Genomic DNA, 12949 nt, shown 5'->3' with positions numbered 1-12949 from the left:
GTGGCGCTCGCACGGTCTCTGGTCGGGCAAAGCAGGGAAAGTGGAGGTAACCAAATTCCAAATCGGCCCGTCTGAGCTTTTATTTTTTTCAAAGGCGGACCAGGATACCTATTGCTCGTTTTACGCCTTACGCCATTTCAAGATTGTGCAGTGTTGAAATCACATTTTCAAGTAGAAATTCTGCACAGGGAGAAACTTGAACTAGAATGTTTGAGTTACATTCTGCAGTGGGGAAAGTCATTGTGGGATCAGTTAAGGGATTCTTGGATTATATAAACATTTGTTTAATCTTCTATGAGAACTCTTATGTGACAGTGAGATGGACACTCAAAGCGTGTCAAATCAGATGCGATAGATTTGGCAACCCTGCTGTAGTTAATTTTCCTGTTTCGTATGGTCCGATCACGAGCTTGTCTCCAGGAGGCAAATGATGTGTTAAACAACTTGAAGCCAAATGATCCAGAAATGTGCTCCAGATTCTGCTAATGAGGTTAATGCTGTTTACCACAGCTGTAAAGGGGGTTGAAATCTGTCAATATATCGTGACCCCATCCTGAGCAACCCCTCTTAACTTACACCCTTGTTGTCTACATAAGAAGAGTAAGATGATCACAAAACAAGTCAATTGTGTATGTGTATGTATGTGAGTGTGTGTATGTGTGTGTGTGTGTGTGTGTGTGTGTGTGTGTGTGTGTGTGTGTGTGGTGTGTGTATGTGTGTGTGTGTGTGTCCATTATCAGATGGGGTCTCGCAAAAGTGCTTCGATGGTTTGCATGAACCCCAAAGACACTCCTCAAACTCATTGACAGGCGTGTAAAGGTTCAGCCCCTTTCACTATCTTCACACATTGTGCAGACCATACAACGGCTGGAAAAGTTCTCTTCGGCAAAGCTGTCTGTACAACAACAGGCTGGCACACTGTCGGAACTGTCATCAACCTGGACAGAGCTGTTTTGTAATGCCTTCTGCGGCTTGAAGACAGCGCTTGGCTGTAGTGTCTGTTTGAGGTCCTCTGGCCTGGCCTGTTTTTTTTTTGTATTTGAAGTGGTTTGGCAGACCACTGGCAGATAACGTTTGTTGGAAATTCCTGCACAGTAGAGGTAAATAGATCAACCTTTATTCATAATGGGGAACTTTTCACACATGTATGTAAGTGTAAAAAGGAAAACACAGCTGAACGTGAAGATTTCCTTTGCGTCAAGTTACTTTGGCGTTGAGTTAATGGGTGCTGGTTTTGTCCCGTCATGGAGACTATGCCATTGTGGCAGCAGAGAATTTCATTTGGTGGCAGAAACATTGTCACAATTCACAAATTATTGGGAAACCCTACGTTGGGGTTTCTGGAACAAAGCTGCTCAGGGGCCTGCACACACAAGCTTCAGAAAAACACATGCATACCTAAATTATTTTCCTCCATTTAAATGCTCCCGAAATCAGTTGTGTATTTGTAATTATTCCTTTTTTTTGACCCCAGAAGAAATAATTGATGTCAGCCATAGCTGCTTTGTGGTGAAGGCTTTGTATCAGGGGCCTGTACTACGGAGGTATGTTGAGCTCAAAGCCTGGGTTAGCTGGACCACGAAAGTCTATCTCTTTTAGCGTCGCTGTATCACCATGGTGACTTATGCTCACAACCAAACCTGGTCGGGAGCAGGTTTTCAGCTTAGTCTACCCGGAGATCGGCTACTTAAATCGGCGTGCGCAGCTTCCTAGCCCCTCCTCCGACAATGGCGTCACCATTTGTGGGTGTTCCCGTGGACCTCAGCGCACTTATCGTACAGGCGTCTCTCCGGAGACGGAGGGTTTTTCGGGACAGAACCGATCCCTTGGCATTGTCTGAAGATATTCTTTATGAGAGATACAGATTCTCATCAGAGGGTATTCGTTATTTCATCGTCCTTGTTGGACCGTATGTAGGCGATGCTACACAAAGAAGCCGTGCACTTACTGTTGCGCAGTGTGTCTGTGTTTCACTGTAATTTTTTGCCACAGGCACATATTTACATGCAGTTGGTGATGCAGAACATATTGGCAAAAATACGGTGTGCCGTGCTATTCGCAAGGTTGTAGCTGCGCTCAATACTTTGCTTAATATGTTTGTGTCGTTTCCCAGCTTCTTGCCCAGTCAAATTGTCAAGGAAGGATTTTACACACTTTCAGGTAAAATAAAACCTCCTGAGTGGAGGTAGCGCATCAGTCTTGAATTTCTGCCTGCGGGATTCGTCTCCCAAGTGATGTGCAATTATGTGTAGCTTAAAATGTCCCAATTCTTATGTCATATGGAATAGGACTTATTCACTAAAGGTTACGGAATAATGCCCAGTGTGTACACGTTTGCATTTGTAACATTCTACAGAATCCCTTTATAGGATTCCCCAAACTGATTGGAGCAATTGACTGCACTCATGTCCCCATCACTGGACCTTTAGGGGAACATGAGGCAGACTTTGTCAACAGAAAGTCAACCCATAGCATCAATGTGCAGGTAATGTAGGCCTGTTATCTGGGCTATATCATGTGGGAAGTGAAATTGCATGCAGGTAGCCTACTAAAACTTTGTTATATGCTTCATAATGGCCCAACTATTGTAAGAGAAGTGCAGTTTTCAGATGACTTGTGACCATCAACTTATGGTTACCAGTGTGGATGCCAAATGGCCTAGCTCGATCCATGACTCCCGTATTTTTCAGGAGTCAAGTCTTTGCCGACTGCTTCAGCAAGGTGTTGCGCAATACACAAGATCACTAACTGTAAATGTTGATTAAGGCACTGATCACATTATGTTCTTGCTAATAGGCCGTTATGATGGAATTCTTGTTGGGGATAAAGGGTATGCCTGCATGCCGTTCCTAATGACACCGTAGGGCGACTCACAGAGTCAATCGGAGGCCCGGTTCAACAGGGCCTTAAGCACATGCCGGGTGAGGATAGAGATGACCTTTGGGGTAATCAAGGCCCACTGGAACTGCCTCTGTGGTTTGAGGGTCAAGCCGGTGAGGGCAAGCAAAATCATCACGGCATGTGTGGTGCTCCACAATATTGCAACAATTCGTAAAGAGAGAGCCCCACATGTGCCATTGGTGGCAGATGATGTGGTGGACCCCATCACGGTGGATCATCCCACAGGAACGGCGGTCAGACGGGCCATCTCTAACCAGTTTTTTGGTTAGTTTTTTTGTTTCATTTAGTTTTCCTCTTGGAAGGATGCGTTTTTTTTTTTTTTAGGGCTGGGCAAGTCAACGCGTTAATTACGTGATTTATTTAACAGGATTAATCCAAATTGACAAATGTTCTCTTTTGTAGCCTATTTTTTTTCATTTCGATTTTGCAAGGTCTTGCCCACAGAATGTCAACATTCATATCAGAAATGATTTTAGTTTAGTTCCACTTACTTTACATTCAATTACACTTGTAGGGTCCTAAGTGAAAGCCTGTTTACAATTCCCTAATCTGTGGTGTTCCGTAAATTTCATATTCAACCCACACACTGAGTGAGTCAATAAAACTCTTTAGATAATTTGGTCTAGTTTTGGCTTATTTGGTAGGCTACATTTGGTATGAATGATAATGTGTCATTCCATTTGATAATCTCATTTAACTTGATTGTGACTTTTGTTCAATAAATACAATGGACAGAAAAACATTTGCTTGTGTTCAATTATTTTACTTATTAGCCGTCGCATCGCCATGCAGTTGCTTTGAAAGTAGAAAAAATAACATTATTTCAGTAATCAGTCGAGCTTAACCGAAGAAAATCTAGGTAATAAAAATAATAGCCTACCCTCTCGAGGAGCTGGATCTCGATCTTCAATTTTTTTTTCACCAAGACTTTAATATCGTTGTCCAGCTCCAAGTTGCACTTGTACAGCGCCCTTATAGTGTCTGTTCCAATCTAAAGAAATCATGGGTTAAAATCGTAATTCAGTTACCATGGTCAAAGCCTTGTGGCGCACCTTACGAAAGGAATAACCTAAATAAAAACCTTGTCTGTCCCTTGAGAAGGCCTTGAGGAGGTTGAGGTTGAGGTGGATGGCCCATCCAATGCCATTTCCCTCTATAGAATAAATGATCAAAAGGAAGAGTCATGTAAAACAGTTACAGCACTGCTCGGTTGAGTTTCCCATTGTGATGGCTCTTTAGAAAATTCAAAGGTGGCCCCACGTTCAACGTAGGCCTACATTAACCTTGGATAGTTAAGTGCCTTGTTGTCCATTATCCCTTACATAACCGCTATGTCAGTGACACAATTAGGCCCAGGCATTTTTTATTCTACAAATTCATATTATAGCTGTGAGAATTGTTAAGAAAAATCACCTCCACAGTCGCCCTGGAGTCACAGGCCGACAGAGTCTCCTGAAAGAATCAGGGAAACCTATTATAGGACATTCTTTTGAAAAGTTTTTGAAAAGCAAAGTGACTTTGCTTTGATAGTTATATAGCTCTGATTGGAGATTGATTGTCGGAGGCTCCTCTAAAATAATGTTTGTACTTTCAACTAAAACTGACACAATTAATTTACACTCAATCATTTCACATTTGATTAGCAAGACAATTATTTATGTCCATTGCCAATACATGAATACATACTCATTACAAACGCCTTGGATGTCGAGGCAGTGGGGTCAGAGGACATCCCCCCTTCCACTCCTACCATCATCGGCCGACCTTCATTATTGGTGAGAGCCAGCTCCTCCGAAGTGGTGAAGGGCGGTGGAGCGGTCCCCCTCCCAGTCGTATTAATCTGGTTTCTCTTTTTATTTGCTACAGGTAATCAACATGAGATTAAAGGTTGGAGCCTAGGCCATTGCAAATCATAGGCTAGATTCACGTGAAATTATTCAAATTGATGCTTACAACTTACCACATTGAATAATATTTTTATATTTATTTTTGACTTGGCCCCATGCTCGTAGGAGCGTGCTGGCACCACATCTATGGGGGTAAAAGGCATGATGATACATGATAGATGTTTCATAGACAATATGCAGAATCTTTTCACTTACGAATTAACACGGTGTGCTATTTTTTGCCAGCACGCCACCCTAGCCTTATTATGGGCAACCGTGTTCCCCTCGGCTGTGATTTCGACTTTGAATTCTTCGTAGGAATTCATAATAATACACTGCTCATCTTGGGTGAAATACACCACTCTCGCTCGATTAATTTTGCATAAGGGTGAGTCAAATGACGCGATAAACGCCCCTTTTATGTGAACGCGCATTGAACCTAAAGCGGAAAACCTGGTTCGACTAATTGAATCTAAAGTGAGCGTCGTGGTACCATTTAACTCTGATTGCGAGTTGAGTCTCTGTCGAGCCAGGTTTTCCAAAGAAAGCCTGGGTATTTTCAGCGAGGTTCGTGGTATACCCCCCAGGAGCTCAGTTGCCAAACAATCAGAATATTGACTCTACACTGGGATTCATCTCGCCATAATGACATCTGTTGGTCTCATGCGTTTTAGGTCCTCATTCTTGCAGAATGGGAGAAATAAATAGGAAGGTTTTATTAAGTGTTTCCCCCCATTTTTACAGGGTGTAGCAATGTCCATAGACCTCTTAAGAATAAGTCCCGCCTCCGAGGCTCCTGGTTCCATCGGTTAAATGTCTATGGGAAATAACATGGGTTTTTTGAATGATCGTACATAACAAACTCTGTAGGTGGCGAAGAAGTAAAAGCTGCTCACGTTTTGAACTACACACTCTTTACATCTAGATTTCACTTGGGTTTTGGATTGTCGGTGCCGTTAAAGTAGCATTTATAATCGTTTACTACTTACGGCACTGACAATCAAAAACCCAAGTAGAGTTGACCGCTACTCGAATTGGCCGATCATCTCGAGGTCGACGGGTGGCGCTGCGGACCTCATATGCCAACTACGCCGTGCCTTTGCCACGTACGGGACTCCGGAAGAGCTTGCATCGGACGGGGGCCCAGAGTTCACCTCCGCCGAGACCAGGTCTTTCCTTCGCAGATGGGGCGTGCACCACCGCCTCTCCTCGGTGGCCTTCCCCCACAGCAACTGCCGCGCAGAGATCGGGGTGAAGACAATGAAGCGGCTCATCACTGACAATACAGGCCCGAAGGGCGAACTCGACACTGACGCTGTGCAGAGGGTCGATACTCCAATACCGTAATACGCCGGACCCTGACACGAAGCTATCCCCGGCGATGTGTGTCTTCGGCCGGCCCATCCACGACTTCATCTCGATTCCCCCCGGGAGGTACAGGCCGCACGTAACGTGGCGTGAGACGCTGACGGCGAGGGAGGAGGCCCTCCGCAAACGCCACTTCCGCACAGCTGGCACTTGGGCGGAGCACACCAAACGCCTCCTACCTCTCGAGGTGGGGGACTCTGTGCGCGTGCAGAACCAGACAGGGCATCACCCTAACAAGTGGGACAGGACGGGCAGTGTCGTTGAGGTGCGCCAGCACGATCAGTACGTGGTCAAGATTGACGGGTCGGGCAGGGTCTCAGCTCGGAACCGAAGATTCCTGCGCAAGTTCTACCCGGTCCACAGCGACCGGCCCCCACCTCGTTCGATCTTTGATGATCTGGCGCCTCGTGTCGCTGTACCAGCACTTAATGCAATGCCGCAGCTGCCTGGTCTTGCGAGCGGCCAAGTAAGGCCCATGACGAGTCAGGGCCCACTCCACCACCGGCGCTGCCACCTGCAGGCTCTCCCCGGTGTGGGACGCAGCCCTCCTCTATCGTGCAAGTGGTACCGGCCCAGGGCGTGCTTCCTACGCCGCCGCCGGCCTCTGTGGCCGCTGTGGCCCCTCTCCCACCACCACCCGACGTGTCGCCGGCGGCAGGCCTGCGCCGGTCCACCAGGAAGACCAGTGTGCCTGCCTGGCATAAGGACTTTTCTGTGGGGTAATCTTTAATGGGTTCTGTGGGCGTTGTGTTCATGTTGGACTTTCCGCTCGTTTTTATGGCACAAAGTGCATACGACCGTTCGTTTGATGCTGTTTTTCTTTTATTTCTATCAGCCTTTGTGTCGGAGTGTTAAAGGCTCAGGGGGAGATAGGGAATATTGCACTACGGTCCTCTATGTTGTTGCACTACGGTCCTCTATGTTGTTGCACATAGCGGAACAGGAAGTTAATGACTCTGTTTAGATGTAAACCTACCGGCACGTTCAGCTGCTCATGACATGTTTGTTTATTGTCATTTCACTGCTGTCGTTAATTAAAGCAAGTGAACAAATGGAAAGTTGTTCTTATTTAGTGGCGTCACCAGCGGACAGCCGATATATTACTCATAGACTACTGTTAGATTTAAACAGCAAAGATAGAGACACGTTAGAAGTCAACAACATAATTTATTGCAGCAATTAAAATTCCAAAAATCCATGCGCAGCCGAAATGTACCGATCAAACGCCACGTCCCAAGGCATATAATAAAATCAAATGATTCCATTGCTATTGTGTGGGAGGTCGCTTTCGAGCGCTTTCTCCCTAAGATTTTAATTCAACCAACGTGGTTAAAATGTCCTCATATTGATTAATGACAGAAGACATAGGCTACTGTAGACATGAATCATGCTGAGACCAGCGGATGTCGGATCATTTCTGCAGGCGTTTTTTGTTGCGATTGTTTGCATTAAGCACTGTAGGCGCTTCGGTGAGGCTGTGATGAAGTTCGCTATTTATTGAACCGTGTCTACACAATAACGAACATCCCTGACCATAGTTAATCACGTTTGTAGTCATTCATTATTGCATGCGGGTGTCTTCATTCATAAAAAAATTAAAACATTCGGGAGTATGCAATAATACAAATTATTCTAAAGAGGTCTAGACTCCGTGCGCAGGGCCGCCTTCTCCAGTGAACCAAGAAAGCCTGTGCCGTGATGACCGGGGGTTGACCCCCTCGGTTTTACACAGGAAACTTGAGATAAGAAGGTGAAATCGCCGGGTGTGCCAAGCTGTGACCGAACCGGCTTGGCAGCGTAAAAAGACCTATAGCCTACATCATCCTGCCCAACAATATGGGGAGGATCTAGACCAAGCTCTCCTAATCGGGTCAGCAATAGCCGTGTGTCAATGCCTAGCCTCTGAGTTTGAATGATAATGAATGAATGGAACGTTGCATTTTTAATGTCTACAAATATTCTAGACTAGAGAGTGTACGCCAATCAATGAAATCTTATGCGGAATCAGATAAAGTCGGCTCTCTTTGCTGCGCAAAGCATGTTTCAGAAATCAGCACCTAGTTGTCACACAAGCTATTTTAGATATTTGGAATATGGAAGGGAGGAAAATGCCATGAAAAAATGTACGCACAGTGCATTCAGGATTAGGACCGTTACATATGTCGGCCTAGGCCTATTCAATTGTGTTTTAATATCTTTAGCATTCATATTATTGCAGTCTATTCTTTTTGTAGGCTATTCTAGTGCTGGCCTTGATGGGGAGATATTTTAACGCCTTTTAACCCCATTTTCCTGCGGCATTGCTGCGTCTCCCTCAGTACGGAGCCCATTTCAGCACCGTGCCAGTAGACAGTTACAATCCTACGAACGTCTTGAGTGCAGTGAACGCACGTTCATGTTAAGAGGAGTTTCGGAAAACGCTCTAAAGAATTTCACGATGGTTCGCAAGATCCATCGGGAGAATGATCGTATAAGCGAAGATCCATCGTTATCGAGAAACAAGGCCCAGGCCAATAAAAGCCTCTGTGAGACCAACTTATAGAGCTCTTGATAATTTAATAAAAACAAACAAAAAACAAACAGCATGACATGTATTGCCTATATCGACCTCTAAACATTCCCTCTGCTCTTACAGAGCCTTACGTCTACCATCCAGGAAGCCTTACCCTAACTCCCTAAATGCTTGTCATGCAGGGTATATATAGACCAGCTTCAACTAGCCCCGCCCACATGGCAATACCATTCATATACGATGTACCAATACAGCTTCCACAGCCACAGAATATACTGTAAATTATGTTTATATCAACATGCAGAATCACCATAATTTTGCCTATACACAACAATGAACATGCTGGTCATTGACAACGCTGTGTATACATAATATGTATGAAAAAATTGGTTTAACCTGTCACGTGTCCCGCATGACTCCTTTATAAATCCCAACCAATGGTTGCAATCTCCCTTAAAAAGAGCGCAAAGGGCACGGACGTTCCTAACTCATGCTTAAAGGTGACAAGTTATACCACCAGGTGGGATTAGCCATTACAAGCCATTTGAAAATCTGCCTCTTCTAACATCACATGTGGGCGTGTCCACCTAGATGTATGACAGATAATGATCTGCGTTTGCTACAGTACACTGTGTATCCAGCACACATTTAGGTGTGCTGGACCTGTGACGTCAGAAGAGGCACACTTCCAAAAACGGCGTGTAATGGATAATCACACTCTCAGGATATTGGTATAATATGTCACCTTTAATAACCAAGTCAAATCCTTATGAAGTGCCTTTGGTGTCCTTCAGAATCACTGTCATCATGAATATATTGCAAAAAAATATTAGAGCTTTTATTATGCATGGCCAAACATTAACACACATTGATGATTCTCTTGAAATGTGCTTCCCTCATTTTATACCATATTCTTAAATTGAGTGCGCTGGATTGTGGTATGTCCAGCCCAGTGCTCTGCCAACTTCTATGAGTGTAACAAATGGTTAAATTAACCACAATTTACACACATTTGATATGTTAATCTGGTCCCCAACAGGTTATTTAAAAAAAACAAGATTTTAGTACTAATATAATATAGTACTAACAGAATGTTCCACAAATTCTTTCATTATTTTGTATTGACATTCTACAGACAAAAACAGTTAAATACATTTATGTTTATTTGAAGAATAGATTTGCTTGCACACACACACACACACACACACACACGCACACACACACACACACACACACACACACACACATACACACACACACACACACACACACACACACACACACACACACACACACACACACTATCGTACAGTTAATTTGCTTTAGTACTGCTCTTTTCTCTCTCTTAATTATCTTTTGTTGTCTCTCTCTTTCATCATCTGCCTCTGTCTCTCTCTCTCCCTCCATTATCTGTTGTTGTCTATCTCTTTCATCATCTGCTTCTTTCTCTCTATCGTCTGTTGCTGTCTCTCTTTCATCATCTGCCGCTGTCTCTCTCTTTCATCTGTTGCTGTCTCTTTCTCAATCATCTGCTGCTGTCTCTCTTCTCGCTCTCCATTATGCTGCTGTCTCTCTCTCCATCATCTGCTGTCGCCTCTTCTCGCTCTCCATTCTGCTGCTGTCTCTTTCTCCATCATCTGCTGCTGTCTCTACTCACTCTCCATAATCGGCTTGTGTCTGTCTCTCTACTCTCTTCATCATCTGATCAATTCTTGTAAAAAGGTTAAAGTGGGTTCAATTTAGATCAATTAAGACAGTGTGCGCAACCCACTCCATTGTTACTATATGGAAAAGCGGCACACAACCTTGCTACACATTACTACAGAGGGGACTGGCATCGTTGTTTAAATTATTTCAACTTTGAACCGGCGCACCAGGGAGGGTTGCACTTGTCCGACTACTCGACCGTGGTTTGTTCCCATCGCACTTGCAAGCAGGAGAACAGAGCGCTGAAGATGAGTTGCCCAGGGGTATAGATGACTCCATCTAAATATACTGCACAAACTTCAAAGTCGCCAACCACCATGTGCATTAACTGTTAAAAGGTCACTGGAGCATTTCTAAACCCAAACGGCATTGCATTGTGTGAATAAAGACCAGATGTTGTAATAAAAGTAGACATTTTGCGGACTCTTTGGCGCCTGGCAAAGAATTTGGCAGAAGCAACTTGGTCAATACAGTCTTCCATACGTGGAACTAGATTTGATTTTTTTACACTGTTTACTGTATGATGCAAAATATACGTTTCTCAGCACAGCGGTAAAGACGCTTCCTTTTCTTTTGTGTGCATGCAAGTTTGTATTATGCAAACTCTGCAGCTACTTTCAAGCCAACTTTAATCCCATTCACATAGCTTAGTAGCTTTTGAGGTGGTTTGGGCTCTTTCTGATCATCCTGTAGAAGGGCTTGTGTGTCCAAATACCAGATAATTCAGGCTGAATTATCTGGTAGCCTATTCTAGTAAGTTGTGCTTCAAGGTAAGGAAGATCGATACAGTGGAAGTACACAAGTGTTTTCTGGTGTGTGCCGACACAAAGGCTGCGGCCGAATACTTAAATGTACGTCTTCTGTCCTTTCCTGACCACTTTTCCATGACCTCGATGGAATACGTCATAAGGTCAAGGAAAGATGTGAAGGAGGATTCATAAGGACTAAGGAAAGGCAACGGCAATACTAGGAGATCAGACTGCACTTCCTGTAGGCTACATAATTATGCAACGGCGGATGCTATAAACAGGGGTCTGCTGTGATGAAACTACAACACTCTGAAGATAGACTTCTAAAAGCTTATCTTAGATACTTTCCCTTGTGCATTCTTACTGTGTTTCATGCAAGCTGCATAAACGGGGAGAACCCAAATACCAAATATCTTTATTACCAAGGTTGAAACGAAAAAAAAAGAAAAATTAAAAACAGGTTCCAGTCACAAAAGGGAAACAAAATAGTGTTCACGTTGATAAAGGTTGCTCATGCCTGTCCACTCATATTTATGGTCATAGATCCGAAATACTATGATTGCATGAATTAAATGGTCATTGTTCTATTGTTTTGTACCTGTGAACGGCCGATTGGTGCGTTTTAAATATTCCTGCTACAAGGTATTGTGGGTCGGCAATATCTCATTTCCTTTCATAAAGGATGGTCCAGTATACCCTGCACTAAAAGAAATAAGAAAGGAACATTTCCTGAGCATTTTGAGAATTCAGACACGTGTTATCATGGCTGCCAAGTACATACTTCCGGGTCATTTCATTCGGTAAGGAACCTTCCTCAGCAAAAAGGAATATTCGACCGCAAGCATAGAAAGCTCCCAAGCAGGGCGCGCTTTGCGGCGCACACAATTTATTATCTGAAGATTGTGGTTGGCTGGTCTGGGCCAAAATGCCAGGGCCATTTCTTTCCAAGCCCTGCTCACAAAGGCTCACACACGTTGCAAGTCGGCACATAAAAATACTCGGACCACACTGGATTTAACAGGTTTAGGTGGTCAACTATTCAAATATACCTTTGGTGAACTAAGCATACCGGAAGTTCTTGTACGGGTCAAAGACTTTCGTCAGCTTGTAGCATATTTATTGTTATAGATTAAGGCTTAATGGTGGTTGATGGTCACCTATAAAGTCAGAATAAACTTCCCTACGCTAGGCTGAAACCTCTCACAAAGATGGAAACGGTTTCTTCCAACATTTAAACCAAAGCCACCACCGTGACACAAAACACCAGTAAACAGTTTAAACCTTATTTATTCAATTCAATAACACAAACACATATCAGGAATCCATAATTACTTGAAATGCTTAAAGGAGAAAATGTTTATTTATTGTATAATTTTCTTATCTTTGTCCCACCCAATGTTTTTCTATTTTGTTTCACTTGTATTTATATTATTCCTGTTTAATTTAAACTGTGGGTATGAATGGGGGAGTAACACAAGGCGATTTTGTCTCTAGAATCTTGCATCAAAGCAATGGGAGTGAATAAGTCTTCCTGGTTTACATGGAAACCAACTAAACAGGCTCACCTGGGATGTGTAAATGAGTCACAGGCCAAAGATACGTGCATAAAATACCAGAAGAAAATATGTAATTATGTGTGCAGACAATGTACCATACAAGGATCTCATTATGCAGAGAGGACAATCAAGGTGGCGAGTGGAAAGTTGAAGACATTCTTTAAAAAGCACATTTATTTTAATGTTTTTATTCATTTTTATCAGATTGGTGTCTTTGAAATGACCTTTAGACACACACGTACACACAAACACACATTGCTTACATCATGG

The 12949-nt window shown here is 43.5% G+C and overlaps 1 protein-coding gene and 1 pseudogene across 2 annotated transcripts in view; both read left to right on the top strand.

The window, feature by feature from the left end:
* Nucleotides 1–1727: 1727 nt before the first annotated feature.
* LOC307078699 (putative nuclease HARBI1) lies at nucleotides 1728–3170 on the top strand (annotated as a pseudogene). The gene is made up of 4 exons: nucleotides 1728–2160; nucleotides 2370–2485; nucleotides 2610–2721; nucleotides 2797–3170. The product of its transcript is annotated as a putative nuclease HARBI1 (transcript).
* A 5422-nt stretch (nucleotides 3171–8592) lies between these two features.
* LOC307078293 (regulator of G-protein signaling 21-like) overlaps nucleotides 8593–12949 on the top strand; it is a gene marked incomplete at its 5' end in the record, with an annotated part of 46724 nt that continues 42367 nt past the window's right edge. Inside the window, one exon of the mRNA XM_079740036.1 lies at nucleotides 8593–8680. Coding sequence (XP_079596162.1) covers nucleotides 8593–8680 — 88 coding nt within the window. The remainder of the gene's footprint in view (nucleotides 8681–12949) is intronic.

Source organism: Pollachius pollachius (genome assembly GCF_949987615.1).
Source record: "Pollachius pollachius genome assembly, chromosome: 7".
Classification (NCBI taxonomy): Eukaryota; Metazoa; Chordata; class Actinopteri; order Gadiformes; family Gadidae; genus Pollachius; species Pollachius pollachius.
The sequence above is the reverse complement of the archived record's forward strand: the minus strand, read 5'-3'. Positions and strand labels throughout refer to the sequence as shown.